We start from the raw sequence: 14766 nt of genomic DNA, 5'->3' as shown, positions 1-14766 counted from the left end.
CACTATGAAGGTGATCAAACTAAAGTTAGTGATCATATGTAGATGTGAACAAAGTGTATTACATAATGCATTCTAAATCATTATGATCCCAGTGTGATTCATACAGCTCTGATCTTGAACCCATTGCTGACAGTAATGTTATATTCTGTGGCACACTGTGTTGCATAATATGAAAACGGTGTGAATTAAAATTCACACAGTAGACTATGACAAAGTTACAGATGTAATTAATAGACTTAATGATCCACACACAGTGTGGTTCTGTGTTCTCATGTACATGTACATGTAGATGCCAACACGGTATTTGATCACACTGTGATCACACTGTGGCGCACTGTGGTGCATAGGTTGAACGTGGTGTGAATACAGTGGATGATTTTCAAAATTGATTCTATGATCATTATTTAATGCATACACACTGTGTGAGTCTTCATGGTTACAGTGTGTCCTACTGTGGTACATTGTGTAAAAAGAAGCCACCCATTATGTTTACTGTCAGCAATGTGCTCAAGATTAATTAGAGATGTGATTATTCTGTGATGGTTGTATACACATCATCACTTCACAGTGCCCTATGTCTCACATCATTGCATTATGTGAACACAGTGCGTGCATACAACTGTAGCATCAACCTTATGAATGCATGTAAAAAAAAATCAAATCTGCGAATTACTATGGTACAAAGTTTAACACTGTGGTGAATAGTGTGGAAAAGGTCATTTTCTCAATATCAACACTTATGGGGGCGAAGCTGTTTTCTTCCAGTAGGAATTGGCCCTTCATTTGATGGCAGGTTCCAGCCAAAACTCTTCCTGAAAATGTTTGACCAAGTAGTGATATTACAATGTCTTGATATTTTTTAACCCACCTATACTATATAAGTGAGAAATGTTCAAATGTGACTGGGCCCAGGTTTGATAATCTCAATTTTCCATTTTCTGCCAGTTGACTCTTTGGCAAATTTGGTCCAACATCCCCAACCCCACCCATTTATGCTTTCGTGACTCCCGGCCCTATGAGCTACGTGTCGCATAATGTTGAATGTGTAAGCATTTCACGTCTTTTGCCTCTCCAACATGATGCATTATTTATGACACGACACGGGTGTTTGAACTGTGATGAAGTGAACACTCCATTAAATGATAAAGTGCATTTCAAATGCCGTCAGTATGGTCACAAAAAGGTGTTCATGCATCCAACGACAGAATGCAGCGATATAGTGTGGCTTTCACCTACGAAATGAAATGGCTCATGATATAATAATTCATCATTTTTGATAGTTTGATTAGATTAAGTGCATCTCATTGTTAGATTCTTTTCATGGCTTTTGAATGGATGACAGGCCATCATATTAAATGTCACCTCTTGATCATTTTTCTGTCTATGTTTTTTTGAAGGATTTTTATGAAAGGTTATATGGATAGCAATTAACCTAATTCGCAATTTTCCAGTGTCTTTTTGATTAGACCCATACTTCTTTTCAATGACAATACCGGTATGCTGAAAAATATTAATTCAGCTGTGATGTAATTGAGGTAAAAACGTAACTTTTCTTGCAGAGAAATATATCAGTATCAACAGACTAATTGAAGGCTGATCACGTTGACTGCATTGTTCAGTTTTATGGATTAAAATAAGGACGGTTTTTGTGTTTATTAGCCATGTTTATTGAATAATGATAAAAAATGAACGATTCTGTCACGTTTTTGCCACTATTTCTCAATTTTGTTTGTTTAAATGTCTCATCATTTCATGCTTTTTGATGATGATCTAGTTTGGTTTCAGTACATCTATCACCACATCCGGGTAAATGTATTTGATCAGCGCGTCATGTTTGATACAAGATATACTTTTATCTATGCATCATTATCTGATGTTTTTATATGCATCAGTATATTCCACCCGATGGCAAACTTATTAATTTACATTTCAACTTTGTTTATCCTTTTCTCCATTGCAGGTAACGAATTTAAAGACAAAGATGCAAATGAATTCACAGAATCATTTAAGGTGAGTTATAGAAAAAAATGGTAAACAAAATTCTTATTTGAAAGTTCAGATAATACCTGCATGGTTGTTGAATTGCTCTTGGATTATTATTGTTAAATATCATGATTCTTGTTCGTCGCATCTCAAGATTGACTAAGGCCCTGTTGTATATCGAAGAGTTGTGATTCATCCAAATCGATTGAAACTCTCTGTCTTCAATCACAATAAAAAATGACCTATATGCCGTAACTTGACACTTATCCCAATGATGAGTATTTTAATTTCTTTCTTTATTGGATCTCTTGATGGTCGTATGCCCAAAATTATACAATTTTCACACAACTGCGCCAGGAGTGTCATTTTTGACAGACATGGCGCATCATAAATGTTCACTATTATATTATTATTCACTATGATATTATTATTATTATTATAAATCCTCCTGTTCTTGATTTTGTTTTTTACAGTCTAACTACAGAATAAAAGAGCTCATCCTGAGTCACAATGAGTTTGGAGAGGTGGGAGGAGAGATCTTAGGGCATGGCATAGGTAAGTCTTGTCTCTGTTTTAAAAATCAACTATCAGTATACCCTTGAAAACAATTTTCTGAATGAAAAGGAACAAAATGAAATTTTTAGTTTTTTATAAACATACCATAGCTTCCGCAATAGAAAGTTCACCAAAAAGCTTCATTATCGTACTGACTACAATTGAAGAAACTAGTTAAAAAGATTATTATTATTGTATTTTCTTTATATCCTCGAATGTATATATTGTTTGTGTTGCTTGTATTATATGTATATCACTCGCCAGTGGAGGACGAATTGCTGATTTTTTTGTGGTTAAAATCAGACAATAAATTATCTTGAATCTTGAATCTAGAAAGATTACGATTTTGATAGGAAATTTCAAATATATAAAGGCCAGAAATTATCAACAGTGTTTCTTTCCTTTTTTTTTCTGAAATAAAAAATATTAATTACATACCAGTAGTTATTTCCATAAACCAATAGCAAAATGAATCTTTGATATCTCCTTCTTGTCTAGGTGCAACGGAATCAATAGAGCATTTAAATCTCAGCTGGAATCACTTAAGAAGAAAAGGGGCAATAGCCATCTGCAGAGGCTTGGCGGTAAGATAAGAAATGATTAGCGGAGCACTTTGATTTCTTACTTTGATTAACTAAAATGAATTAATGAAACAGTTCCTGCATTAATGTTGTCGCTATCAAACATGAAAGACTTCTATTTGCATTGATTAATAAAAACCAAGACACTGTTAAAGATGCTTGTGGACATTATATATGGTGATGTCTTCAATTTATAGTGACCTTATATTAGATATTGATAGGATGTAGCCATGCCCTTATGATTAGACATAACTAGTAACATTTGGATGTGATATTCAAACCAACAAAGTAAATGATTAGATCTGACAAGAACCTTTACCTAACCGTATTGTGGTGACACGATTTTGCCATGGAAATTATACTGCACCCCATGACTATCAAAAGCTTTAGCCCAGGTTAAAGTGATTTGGTTATTCATTTCAATAGGCATGATGGCTCAACTGCTAGGTCCTGTGTTAAAAACCAATATGGTGCAATCATGTCTTTGGCCAGTGATAAATGCTCTATGGAGTGCCTCAGATAGAAGATACAGTTCCCCTGGTTGCTTATCCATATATGGTTCCTTAGGTACAATGAAACCATCGAAATCATTCATTTTCTCTCCATCTTCAGGAAAACTTGAGCATCAAGCGTCTGAACCTCTCCTGGAACGGCTTCGGCAATGAAGGTGCATTGGCTATGGCAGAGGCACTCAAGTTCAACAGCACGCTGCAATGGCTCGACATGAGTAACAACAGGGTCACCAATGAGGGCGCTTTCATGCTGGCCAAGGGTGTAGAAATCAATGACAGCATCAAGGTCTTGAAGGTTAGTTCAGCCATTGAAATCCGTGTTACCATAATATCGTTTAGAACAATACAGTGTATATACAGGGACACCAGTAGGTTTCACCAAAGTTGGAGCCTGGAACCCCCATGTGCTGTACAATATGTAGCATGAAAAGTTGCCGGAAGGGGAAGGTGTCAGGGCCTGAAATGAGACTTTGGCCTCAAAACTGACATCCCTAAATATGGAACTTAAAATGGAATTACTTTGGCCTCAAAGAATCATCTATGGAATTAGTCTCCAAGATCTGCAGAACAAGTTTCCTCAGTAAAGAGATCCCACATTATGTATCAAACTTTGAAACCTATACACAAAAAAAATTTCAATTTGAGAATAGGAATAGAATCAACCATATGTACTCCAAATTCTTCTGGCATTATCATGTAGCATCTTCCAGGATTGAAAGATTATTAGACAGTGTGTACAGCCGAATATAAAGCACTGAAACAAATGAGAACTAATCTTTAAAACAAATCTTGCTAGAAAGTGAATTGCTTCCGATACATGTGAAGCTGTGAGAAGAAGACACAAATACCGGTATTGTTACTTCTTATTAGAACCCAAGTATTATATCATTAACCTTTTCTTTCCATTTTTATTCCCCTCAGCTTGGTCAAAACCCTATCACCGCAGCAGGAGCCATGGCAATACTAATTGCAATCAAGAACAATTCAAACACTGTACTAGAGCTACTAGACCTTGCAGTAAGTACATTGTCTCAATACATATCATGTATGATTTCATATGTCAGTTCTTTGAACTGTAAACAAAATAACAGACATTGGTATTCATCAGATGTAATTTGTTTTGCTTGTTGTCCTATGATGTATTTTCCATTGCATAATATTTAGCTACAGCACACTCCTGTCCCTTTCATTTAGGTATTTTATTTGCAGTTTTTAATTAATATTCAGCATAATTTTGAGAGGAGTCTATGAGAATAGTGTTCATTTCATTTATTGATATAAGAGATTACCTATAAAACCAAAGTTGTTCTTGACATGAAAAGGTTGACTGTTCATGTACTAAACCTATTGAATCCAATGTCGGTATAACACACATTTATTTTCCATGGACTCCAGCACATACGTCATCTCAGATTTGGTACTAAAAATGAGTTCACAGACACCTCCAAACTTGTCTGTACAGGTGTTCTACGTCATCTTGATCAGAATATCTTGCCTTGTTCTACTATGATCTTCAAAAATTATGCTTTCATCCATCTATTCCCCAGGATATCACCGTGAACAAAGACTGCGTGAAGCTGTTGACGGAGCTGAAGGAGGTTCGTCCAGAGTTCCTGGTCGCCTACCAGTCTTCCGTCGGCCAGTTTGAGAAGCCTCCCGAGAAGGAGCCTGACCCAGTGAAAATGCTCAGGGAATTCATCTCGGCCAACAACCTGAGGGTGTGGGACCTCTTCAAGACCTACGACAAGGACAAGAGCTTGACGGTCACCCGGGAGGAATTCAAGAAAGGGCTGGTGGTAAGTCCATCTTTCTTTGATTTGAACTAGTTATGAGAAGTTGGGAAAACTTTGTAAATACTTTGTGATTTCAATAAGTAATCAGGCATTCCACAAATGACATTCATGGAGACATTCATGTTCCACTTTTCCAAAAGACTATGATTTATGAGAAAGAGAGAGCAATTTCTGTTCACGCTTTCCATCTTTGACTGGATGGATTAACTTTCTAACTCATACAATTTGTTCTAACCTATTCTATACATAATTTGAATTTAACAGATTTCAATGCCCCTTCATCAATTTGCAGGATGAATTTAAAAAAAAACATAAAATATTATGTTTTAACCTATACTTTGAATACTCCCCTCCCTACAGAGCTCTGGCCTGCAGATGAAGCCACATCTCTTGAACAGACTGGTAGAAACGTTGGACAAGGATGGAGATGGAGAGATCGATTATGGGTAAGACACCTTCCCCCCATCTTCCCAGGCTGTCCTACGAAGCGTTGCGACTGATCCCCTTTGATCCCAGAGTTATTCAATCAGTTGCAAATTTACCAGTCCTGTCTCTCATGTACAGAGTCGTGATTGGTACCAGTCTCGGCTTAAATTTCATTTGTTGGGATAAATCGCAACTCTTTGAAAGACAGGGGCCCTGGTCTTAAAAATGCCCAAATGCATGTTTTTTTACCCTCAAGGAATTGTTACTACATAATATCTGTTGAGAGCTAAGAGGGCATTATCTCTGTATTTGGTGTGTTAATGCCCTTCTGGCTCTCAACAGACGATATAGGAGTTTAAACGTTAGTACTTTTGTGACACTCCAAACATTAAAGCAATCTGCAACCTCAACCTCAACAACACAAGTCATGCAATTACCAGTACCATTTCTAATGTTTAAAAAAACAACATTTGTTTGGGTTTTGCCTTTCTTGCATTTATCTTTATTTCACCATAATTTAATAAGGGTAGGAATGTGTATCCAAAAAAAAATATTTACAAGTAATGTACATTGAGAGAAAAAAGTAGAATCAGTCACATATATACACAGATTGCAGGATTAATATCAAATCAAAAGGACACATAATGCATAGACTTCCTACGATCATCTTTGTGTGTCTGACAAAGGGGATCCTGCCAGATGCATAATGTTCTAAACCCTATTGTGGTTCTATTAAATTAAATACACGCCTTACAAAAAAATATATAACCCCCCCCCCCCTTCCCCTACAAACAAAAAAATACAAATGAAATCTTTATAAATAACAAAGTGCTAATAACAAATGTTGCTTGCAGTGGACAGACCACCACATGTTACCTTGTTGTGACCAATTTTCTATAGTGAAAATTATGTTAATCTTCCTATTAGAACAAGTTTCTATTAAAACCATTAAATTTTGATATAAAATCAAGATTAAAAACCCCTCGAATATTGCACTTTGATGAGTGACGGAAGAGGGGCTATGGATAACACATTACAGCACACAATAAATATAAACTACACATGTACTACAAACAAATATTTTCACATTTTTTTTTGTTAATACATGAATATCACCACTGATAAAAAATGATTGTGGGATAGTATCCATCTTTTACTACAAAACCAGAAAGTGTCATGACTGAAACTTTTGCAAGTTATCGAGAATGCCCATTTTGCACAGCAAGAAACTTTCGCGAATTGCACACATTTAATGTTGTGTCTGTTGTGATGCAATCATTTCACAACATGAAACCTTCATGAATCTGAACCACTTGCAAAATTTGCACATATTTTCATTCATATGCAAGTTTCTGGTTTTACAGTACGGTATTTTATTTCATTTTATTGGGCATAATCCTACATCACACCCGTCCTTTCATGAGTGTTAGAATTTTCATTGGAAGAAAGTGTCATATTCTTATGTAATCCCAATTTTCAAAGGTTATTCATAGGAATTGGGAGTTTAGTTAAAGAGCATTTCCATAGCCCTGGGGACCACAAAACCAAATATATCCTATCTGTCTAATGAGAATCTTTACTTTAATCGGACGTAGGTCAAGATAGAAGGTAGACTTGGCAGCATGTCAAAAATAACACTTTGATGTATTAATAGTAAAAAATGTTCAAGACATGAGTGCTATACAAGAACCCACTATTATTATTATTGTAATCCTTCAATTTCTTTGTTTTTATCAAAGGGGAATTCAACAAAAGAGAAATTATCAATTCTAGCATGTATTGCAAAGATATCAAAGGAACTTTTTTCTTCCAAAATTGTCTCAGAAATTCAAATTTTCATCTCCAATTATAACATTTTGAGGGTCATCTTCTTTTATATCATCACAAAATAAAAAACCTTAATGTTCCAAAAATGTTCAGCTGCTTATTTATTCTATGTGATGAATTTCTGCTTCAATTTTGCTCTTCTCTCTTCTTCGCAGTGCGATCATTCCTCGAGAGCAGATAAATGAGCTGTTCATGATAGAAGACCCAGTAGCTAGCCATGTGCTCAAAAGATAGGCCATAGAGTTCACAGTACTCGTAGCTCGCAGAACTCTTAGACATAGTATTTGAGGCTCTTGTATAGGCCAGGGGAACCACAAAGCTGCAGAATGTGAATAAGTTCCAAAAGCTGCCGATCCCTTGCTCCCTTTGTGAGAAAATCAAGAGTGACTCTGAAATGACAAATAAAAAAATAATAGTTTAAATATCTATTAAATGGAAAGCAATGTTCCTATTCACAGAATTAATGAGATCTACATTAATTCATTCATCAAGGTTACTTAAATTCCGTTTGCATGTGGAACAATTATATTGACAGAAAGAGTAGATCAGGAATGGAGTTGCTTTCTGTCATCTGATCTTATCCATCAACATAAGATTGAGCTGATGCATAATTTCATTTTCATATTTATAAAATTTATATTGTCTTTTTTTCAGTTAATGTACAATTCCAGTTTCATGTTTGTATTATTTATATTGTCTTTTAATAAATAAAACATTTTTTTCTCTCACATTTGTTTTTTCATCTCATCTTTCTTGCACTTGTCCATTTGTGTGTGTCCTGTCTCATTAATTTTCCATTTGCTCTTTTATGTTATTATCATTTTGGGGTGCTTTGACTTCATCCTTCCTCTGATTCACTCTGTTCATTACTTTCATTTTCATTCAAACATTGTACCTTCTATCATGTAAACCTGTTTTATTTACTGTACGTCTTTACATGTCCACTCAAAACGATCCTGTCGCTACTCTTGGCTATACATTGGTACACATCCTATCCCATATATCTGTCCTCTACCTCACAACACATACACTGGCTACTACAGAGAGCTTAAGATTGGTCACAACGAGATGATACAAGCCGAACGCGATGAGCGCAAGCGACAGATGGAACGGGTGCAGAAGAACAGGAGCAACCCGCTCTACAAACCCGTCGCTGAACAGTTCCAGGACCTGAAACCCAAGCAGGTCCGGGACTCGCTGTCACCGGATCGGCTCCAGAAGCTGCGCTCCACCATCAAACCCGACACAACTCAGTGGACCTCGCGGGGGAGGAAGGCGGATACTGTCAGCGCAGGGATAAGGTCTTTGGATGCCACGGTGAACTTCACCAGTGAACTTGAAGAGAAGTACATGAATGAGGAACAGTGGTTGAGTAAGACCTTGGGGCCGGCATCTAGGACCCCTAGCCCTGGTGGGCTCAGCACGAGAGCCCCTGGTTCCAGGGCCAAGAGTCCTAGGTCCAAAACCCCAATGAAGTCACCAAGGACTAATAACCTGAACACAACATTGTGAGGAAGCCCAGATGAACAAATTTGAAAGGAAACTCTGGTCTCTTGAAAAGCAAGAATAAATCGAATTTCATGATTCTAAGCAATAACGATGATGAAATATGCATGATAAAGTGCCATTGATTGGTTCATATGTTGTATTGGTATATTATGTGTCGTACATCCTTCCAAGACCTTGTGTGCAAAAAAACTTAAGGATTGCCAGGTAACATTCTTGCAAGAAAGTTGCGTTGCAATCAACTGCCAATCAGTTGCAAATTTGCGCATCCTCCAAATTTATTGCAAAATTGTGCGTGATCTGCAATTAATTGCAAGATTTGCGCTAGATATTTGCAGCACAACTCTTTCTTGCAACATGATTTTGTTGCAAATTTGCAATTAAACGCCAGAGTTGCACTTGATTTTGGGAATTGCGTTTAAACGCAACTTTCTTGCAACGCCCCATTAGTCATGGAAGCCTCAGAGATGTTATTGGGCAAATTCAAGCTATTTGTTCCAAATGTTACCAAACATATCTAAGAATGCAGTTTATCTGATGATTGTATTTGGTTAATGTCACTACTAAAGCTTCTATCAATAACAAATGCTAAATTTCTATGACAAATTTGCTCTCAGCCAATCAAATGTCTTGATATCAGTAGCCGCAATTACAGTTATTGGAACTTGTTATTGATAAAACGTTTTATGAAACAGGGCCTTGATGTCAATTTATATTCAGAACCCAAAATTACTTTGTAATGTATGGATAACAAATGGCCAAATAAATGTAACTTGGACTAGCCCTATCAGTGATTTAAGGCCACTATACATGTAGATGTGTCTATTTTAACCCCTTCATGGCAACCATATTTTGGACAACAGTCATAAATGAACTTCCAAAAGTGAAATTTTTATGCAGAATACTTTGTTTCATGAATTAGGCATAAAATATCTGTCATGGACATAAATTGCACTTTTTTGTCCAAACACATTGTTCAACTTAGTTAATTATGTCATCAAAGGGTTTCAAATAAGAATTCAATTCCTTTGTGTCTGCCTTGAAATTGACCTCTCTTATTTTGAGCAAGTCCAAGGTGTTTTGTCCACTAACCAATTTCACTTGTTGAAGTGTGAATCACAGTGAAAGAAATTTGACTACAGAAAAGGCCTCATTACAAATACACCCCCCTCTCACTCTCTCTGTCTTTTCCCAGCAACATTCCCTATGTTTTTTGATAGAGTATTATTGTGCCTCATCTGATACCTCATTTCGGAATCAATTCTCAGGACATTCAGCTACTCCCTCCCTAACCTTACCAATACAAGACATGCAGGTATTATGCCCCCCCCCCCTCCCCTCCTAACATGTGACTGGTATTAAAATAAAAGCATTGTATATTACCCGACGTATATGAACTCAATAGATAGGGTTAGCCCATTTTCAATTGAATATCAATTTGCAACTGAAAATAAGAATACCAACTCAAGGTAGATTCTAGTTTATTTAGGAACTTGTTTAGATATCATGAAACTAGATATTTTGTATAATAGAATATATAATCATTATGAAGATACTTGTTCAATTTTATGTGACAACTCTGTCATCTTGTATCACAAGTGCCTTCAGTGTGTAATCTACATATATTTATATTTCTTACAAGATATTTATTATATCATGACAATCAGTAGATTGTAGATTGAATGTACATAATTTCAATGATACTTTATAATTGAATGTATATCACTAAAACTATTTGTATATTTTTGTTTTTCATTTATATAACATGAATTATGTCCGACGAATATATTCTATGACATGTGCTCGTATGAAGAAGAAAAATTCCTTAACACTTCATATAAAACTATGCAAACTTGATCTCAGTGGTCTGTTGTCATTATTCTGTGTCACTTGTTTGGGTAGAGTTTTTCATTACATTCATACCTAGAACGGTGCAGTGGTAACAAAAAACTATTGTCAGGTGCCCTTTTTATTAAACATTAAGTGTTTAATAATCTGACACTAATCTGAACATCATGGGTTATGGCGCCATAAACAAAAACTGCTGAGTAAACAAAGTGGCTCAATTGAACTGAAGATTATTCACATTTCTGTCTCTTATTCAAACATAGAGTTGTTGTGGTCAAGCACTAATGTCCTTTGGCAAGACATTGATCTACATTTGCCACTCTCAACGCGGGTGATGTAAATGGGTACCTGGCAGGACTAAATTCCTTGAAATGCCGAGGTAATCATTTCCAAATTTGTTATGGCGTCTTGAGCGTCCCCTTGGGGTGGATATGTGCGCATTATAAATGTTATTATTATAATAATTACTATTATTATAAAGGAGTAAGGATTTTAGGGCCTTTGTTGATTTACCTGCAGCTACTCAGGATATTGCTATTTCTTGCACAACTAAGAGACTGAAAATCAGACAGAGACTTAATAACCAGTTTACATTTGCCACATTTTTGTTTCCATTGACCACTCTTGAAACATGTACTAAGGGAACTTGTAAATAAAGACCACCTGCCCATAAAGACCACTTTACTTGTCTACCTTGAGTGGTCATTGTACAGGATTCACTGTATGTGGAAAGTTCGCTTTAATACTTACCATGATCAGTCCATAGTGAAGAGTCTGGAAGCAATGTCATCTATCAGCCAGTTGACACCGTAGAGTAGATTTTCACCCGTTACTGCGCTGCATCCCAGAATCAACCAATGATGGGTCTTGATGTTATCCAGTTCTAATGCCTTGAGATGAATGCAACAGAATATGAATATGAAATCAAAGTCATGGTATGCTAAACAACAGGGAAAAAAACAAAACATTCTCAAGCATAATGTATTCAAGACCTTTGACACCTAAAACTATTCCATTTTTCATCTGATTATTCTTTTTTCAATTTGATTCAATTCATAAATTTATTTTAAAAAATAAATCAAAAGGTAAAGTCATACAAATATTAACAGAGACAGAGGAAGGGGAAGCTATAAAAAAACAAATAAGCAGTGAGCTTTGAAAGGTGTATCTCCCATAAAAAGGAATATGTGACAAACAAAAATAAAGTTGATCAAAGGGATACTACAAGATTAAAAAGTGTTCATCCTGACCTCACCCATACATGCACATTTGATTAGGTTCTTGGTAAGGATCCCTAGGCAAATGCCAATTTAAATCTTACCTCTCTGATTTCATCGGCAGACAGAGCACCAGGCAAATCCTGCTTGTTAGCAAAGACTATCAATGTAGCACCATTAAGCCTCTGCAAGTAAAAGAAATGTAACCATCATAATTTATCATGTACCCAAGTTTATATAAAATGTATTATATGTTTATAATGAGAGACAACTGGACAGGTAAAAAAGACTCATAAGTAATAACTTCAATAGTTTGCATGCTTGGAGATACCACTGAAAGTAGCCTGTATTTTAGAGCAATCAAACATGGAGTTGAAATCTTATAAGGCCCATTCAGGCACTGCTTCAAACAGACACACAGAATTTAAATTACATAAGATAAGTGTATTGCACTTCATTCTTGTGAATCGTATAACACATAAATCAGAGAGTCATTTAAAATAGTGGCCATCGTTGTGAGCAGCTAAGTCCCCCCCCCCCCCCCAAAAAAAAGCCTCTTGGCATTTATCTATAGATGGCAAAGTTTTGCCACCCCTTATTAGAGGTTGTTTATTATATTGTCTTTGTACATGTTTTGTTATGGTCGCATACCTCCTCTAAAAGCAGAGAATGCAGCTCCTGTTTGCAGTCCATCAATCTTCTTCTATCAGCACTATCCACCACCCAGATCAATCCATCTGTACTCTCAAAGTAGTTCCTCCAGTAAGAACGGAGCGACTTCTGACCACCTACATCCCATATGTTCAGTTTAAACCTGTGGGTATAGAGAAGTTTACAACAGTCGTAAGTGGAGTGTCATGGCTACACATAAAGCAATTACATGTATCTACCGGTACTATATTTGAACAAGGCATCTTACAAATAAATCAATCACTTATTGATCATGACTTGTATCAGGAATGTGTTTAATTTATAATTAGACTCGGTAGATTATCCCAAGGTGACTTAATGCAGGAAATTTGTTACATTTCTAATAAGAAGAAAAAAATAAAGGAAACATGTAAATTCCTAAATATTTCTATAAAAACCAAAGTGGCTACATCTTGTATAATGCTAAGTTACCGGTACACTCAATCTTTTCAATGTACATGTAGATCAACATAAAATTATATGACCCTTTTTTACATGTAGAATAATAACAGAATCATCAGAATTTATGTACTCATATCAGATTATCATCTGCAAAACATAAATCTATCATTTCAATGACCTTTCGACACTTGACTGATATTAATTTAAGAAAAAGAATGTTAAAAACAAAAATGAATAAAGTTACCCATTTACATTTAAAATTAGCATTTTTTACTTTCAGGTACTGGATCATTGTTATCATTATTGATAATTGAAATGTTATTTAAAAAACCAATAGAAGGGATACAGTTCTACTAATTTACCCTTTATGCTCTAATGTCTTGATGTTGAAGCCAAGCGTTGGAGATATTGTGTTGATATCTTCTCCATTGAATTTCTTCAATATAGTGGTCTTCCCTGCATTATCCAGCCCTCTGAATAGAATTTGGTTAAGGCAAAAATGATAGAATACTACAAACTTACAAAGAGGGCACAAATATTCAACTTGCCCTAGAAAATTGTCTTGTAAAACAATCCTATAAATTCCTATAAATAAGAAATCAAGCAATATCAGACTTAAAAAAACAAAAACAAGTAAGAGTGATGGACAAAACAATCTATGCAAATTGTGTGAAGGGCACAACTTGTTCTTCTTCTTCTTCTCTGCTTTGTTTCAGTTTTAATTCAAACCTTATGCACACCGCAAACTGTGATCTGACTACGATCCACTTTATAAAGTATTTGCAATAGCATTTATGAGCATCAAACTTTACCGTAATGAGGATCTGAGACATTACGGTATATTTATAACTTCACACAAGCGCGCGCCCGCTGCAACCCACAATCGGTATGCACTTGTATTGTGTGGTGGTTTGCCATGAAACCTGTGAAAAAGTGTATACTAATAATAATATCAACGTTTTTCAGAAAAATACTCCAAAAATAACAAGAAAATTGACACGAAACAGGTAATAAACATAACAACTTTTAACTCATGATCTTTATTTGGACGACATTTAATGAATATTTACTTCATTTTGGGTATGTTTTAGTAGGGTATCTCCATGCCGGAGTTACGGGTCAAATTTTGGATAGGTTTCTGAACAAGCGCATTTAAAAATGCTAGCCGGACCAATTTTACCCCATTGAAATTGTACGAATGGGACCGAGACAGAGTCTCTACCCGGCAGTGGCTCACGAGTAGTCCTTCAAATTTTGATCACTGAATGGTAAACTCGCAGTAGAAAAGGATACAGCATAAGAAGTCGCATCTCCTTTTCCTTCTGTCTCATCTTCTTCAGAATTGTGAGCAGTCCCATGATTTTTAATTCCACTTGTAAGTTGTAAAGTAAAGTTGTTGCTACCGTTCAAAATATAAATATTCATT

At 35.8% G+C, this 14766-nt stretch overlaps 2 protein-coding genes across 2 annotated transcripts in view; one reads left to right on the top strand and one right to left on the bottom strand.

Moving 5' to 3' along the window:
• LOC582270 (leucine-rich repeat-containing protein 74A) overlaps positions 1-10470 on the top strand; it is a 25121-nt gene extending 14651 nt beyond the window's left edge. The window contains exons 6-13 of the mRNA XM_011676565.2: positions 1961-2010; positions 2457-2538; positions 3037-3122; positions 3732-3926; positions 4553-4648; positions 5179-5427; positions 5785-5870; positions 8721-10470. Coding sequence (XP_011674867.2) covers positions 1961-2010; positions 2457-2538; positions 3037-3122; positions 3732-3926; positions 4553-4648; positions 5179-5427; positions 5785-5870; positions 8721-9189 — 1313 coding nt within the window. The 3' untranslated portion in view covers positions 9190-10470. The remainder of the gene's footprint in view (positions 1-1960; positions 2011-2456; positions 2539-3036; positions 3123-3731; positions 3927-4552; positions 4649-5178; positions 5428-5784; positions 5871-8720) is intronic.
• LOC115919074 (ADP-ribosylation factor-like protein 2) lies at positions 7814-14766 on the bottom strand. The gene is made up of 6 exons (XM_030998987.1): positions 14634-14766; positions 13703-13813; positions 12900-13062; positions 12353-12433; positions 11782-11921; positions 7814-8066 (listed from the first exon to the last, which is right to left on the bottom strand). The coding sequence occupies exons 1-5, from the start codon at positions 14696-14698 to the stop codon at positions 11787-11789; spliced, it is 555 nt and encodes a 184-aa protein (XP_030854847.1). The 5' UTR covers positions 14699-14766; the 3' UTR covers positions 7814-8066; positions 11782-11786.

This window comes from Strongylocentrotus purpuratus, unplaced genomic scaffold (genome assembly GCF_000002235.5).
Source record: "Strongylocentrotus purpuratus isolate Spur 01 unplaced genomic scaffold, Spur_5.0 spur5_scaffold_5, whole genome shotgun sequence".
Taxonomy (NCBI): Eukaryota; Metazoa; Echinodermata; class Echinoidea; order Camarodonta; family Strongylocentrotidae; genus Strongylocentrotus; species Strongylocentrotus purpuratus.
The sequence above is the reverse complement of the archived record's forward strand: the minus strand, read 5'-3'. Positions and strand labels throughout refer to the sequence as shown.

Excerpts from the sequence above, each read along its gene's own strand:
- LOC115919074 (XM_030998987.1), bottom strand. The coding sequence starts at position 14,698 with ATGGGACTGCTCACAATTCTGAAGAAGATGAGACAGAAGGAAAAGGAG. Across the intron at positions 13,063-13,702 it reads AAGACATTAGAGCATAAAGG|GTTTAAACTGAACATATGGG; the intron begins GTAAATTAGTAG and ends CTATACCCACAG. Across the intron at positions 11,922-12,352 it reads CTGCCGATGAAATCAGAGAG|GCATTAGAACTGGATAACAT; the intron begins GTAAGATTTAAA and ends ATTCATCTCAAG.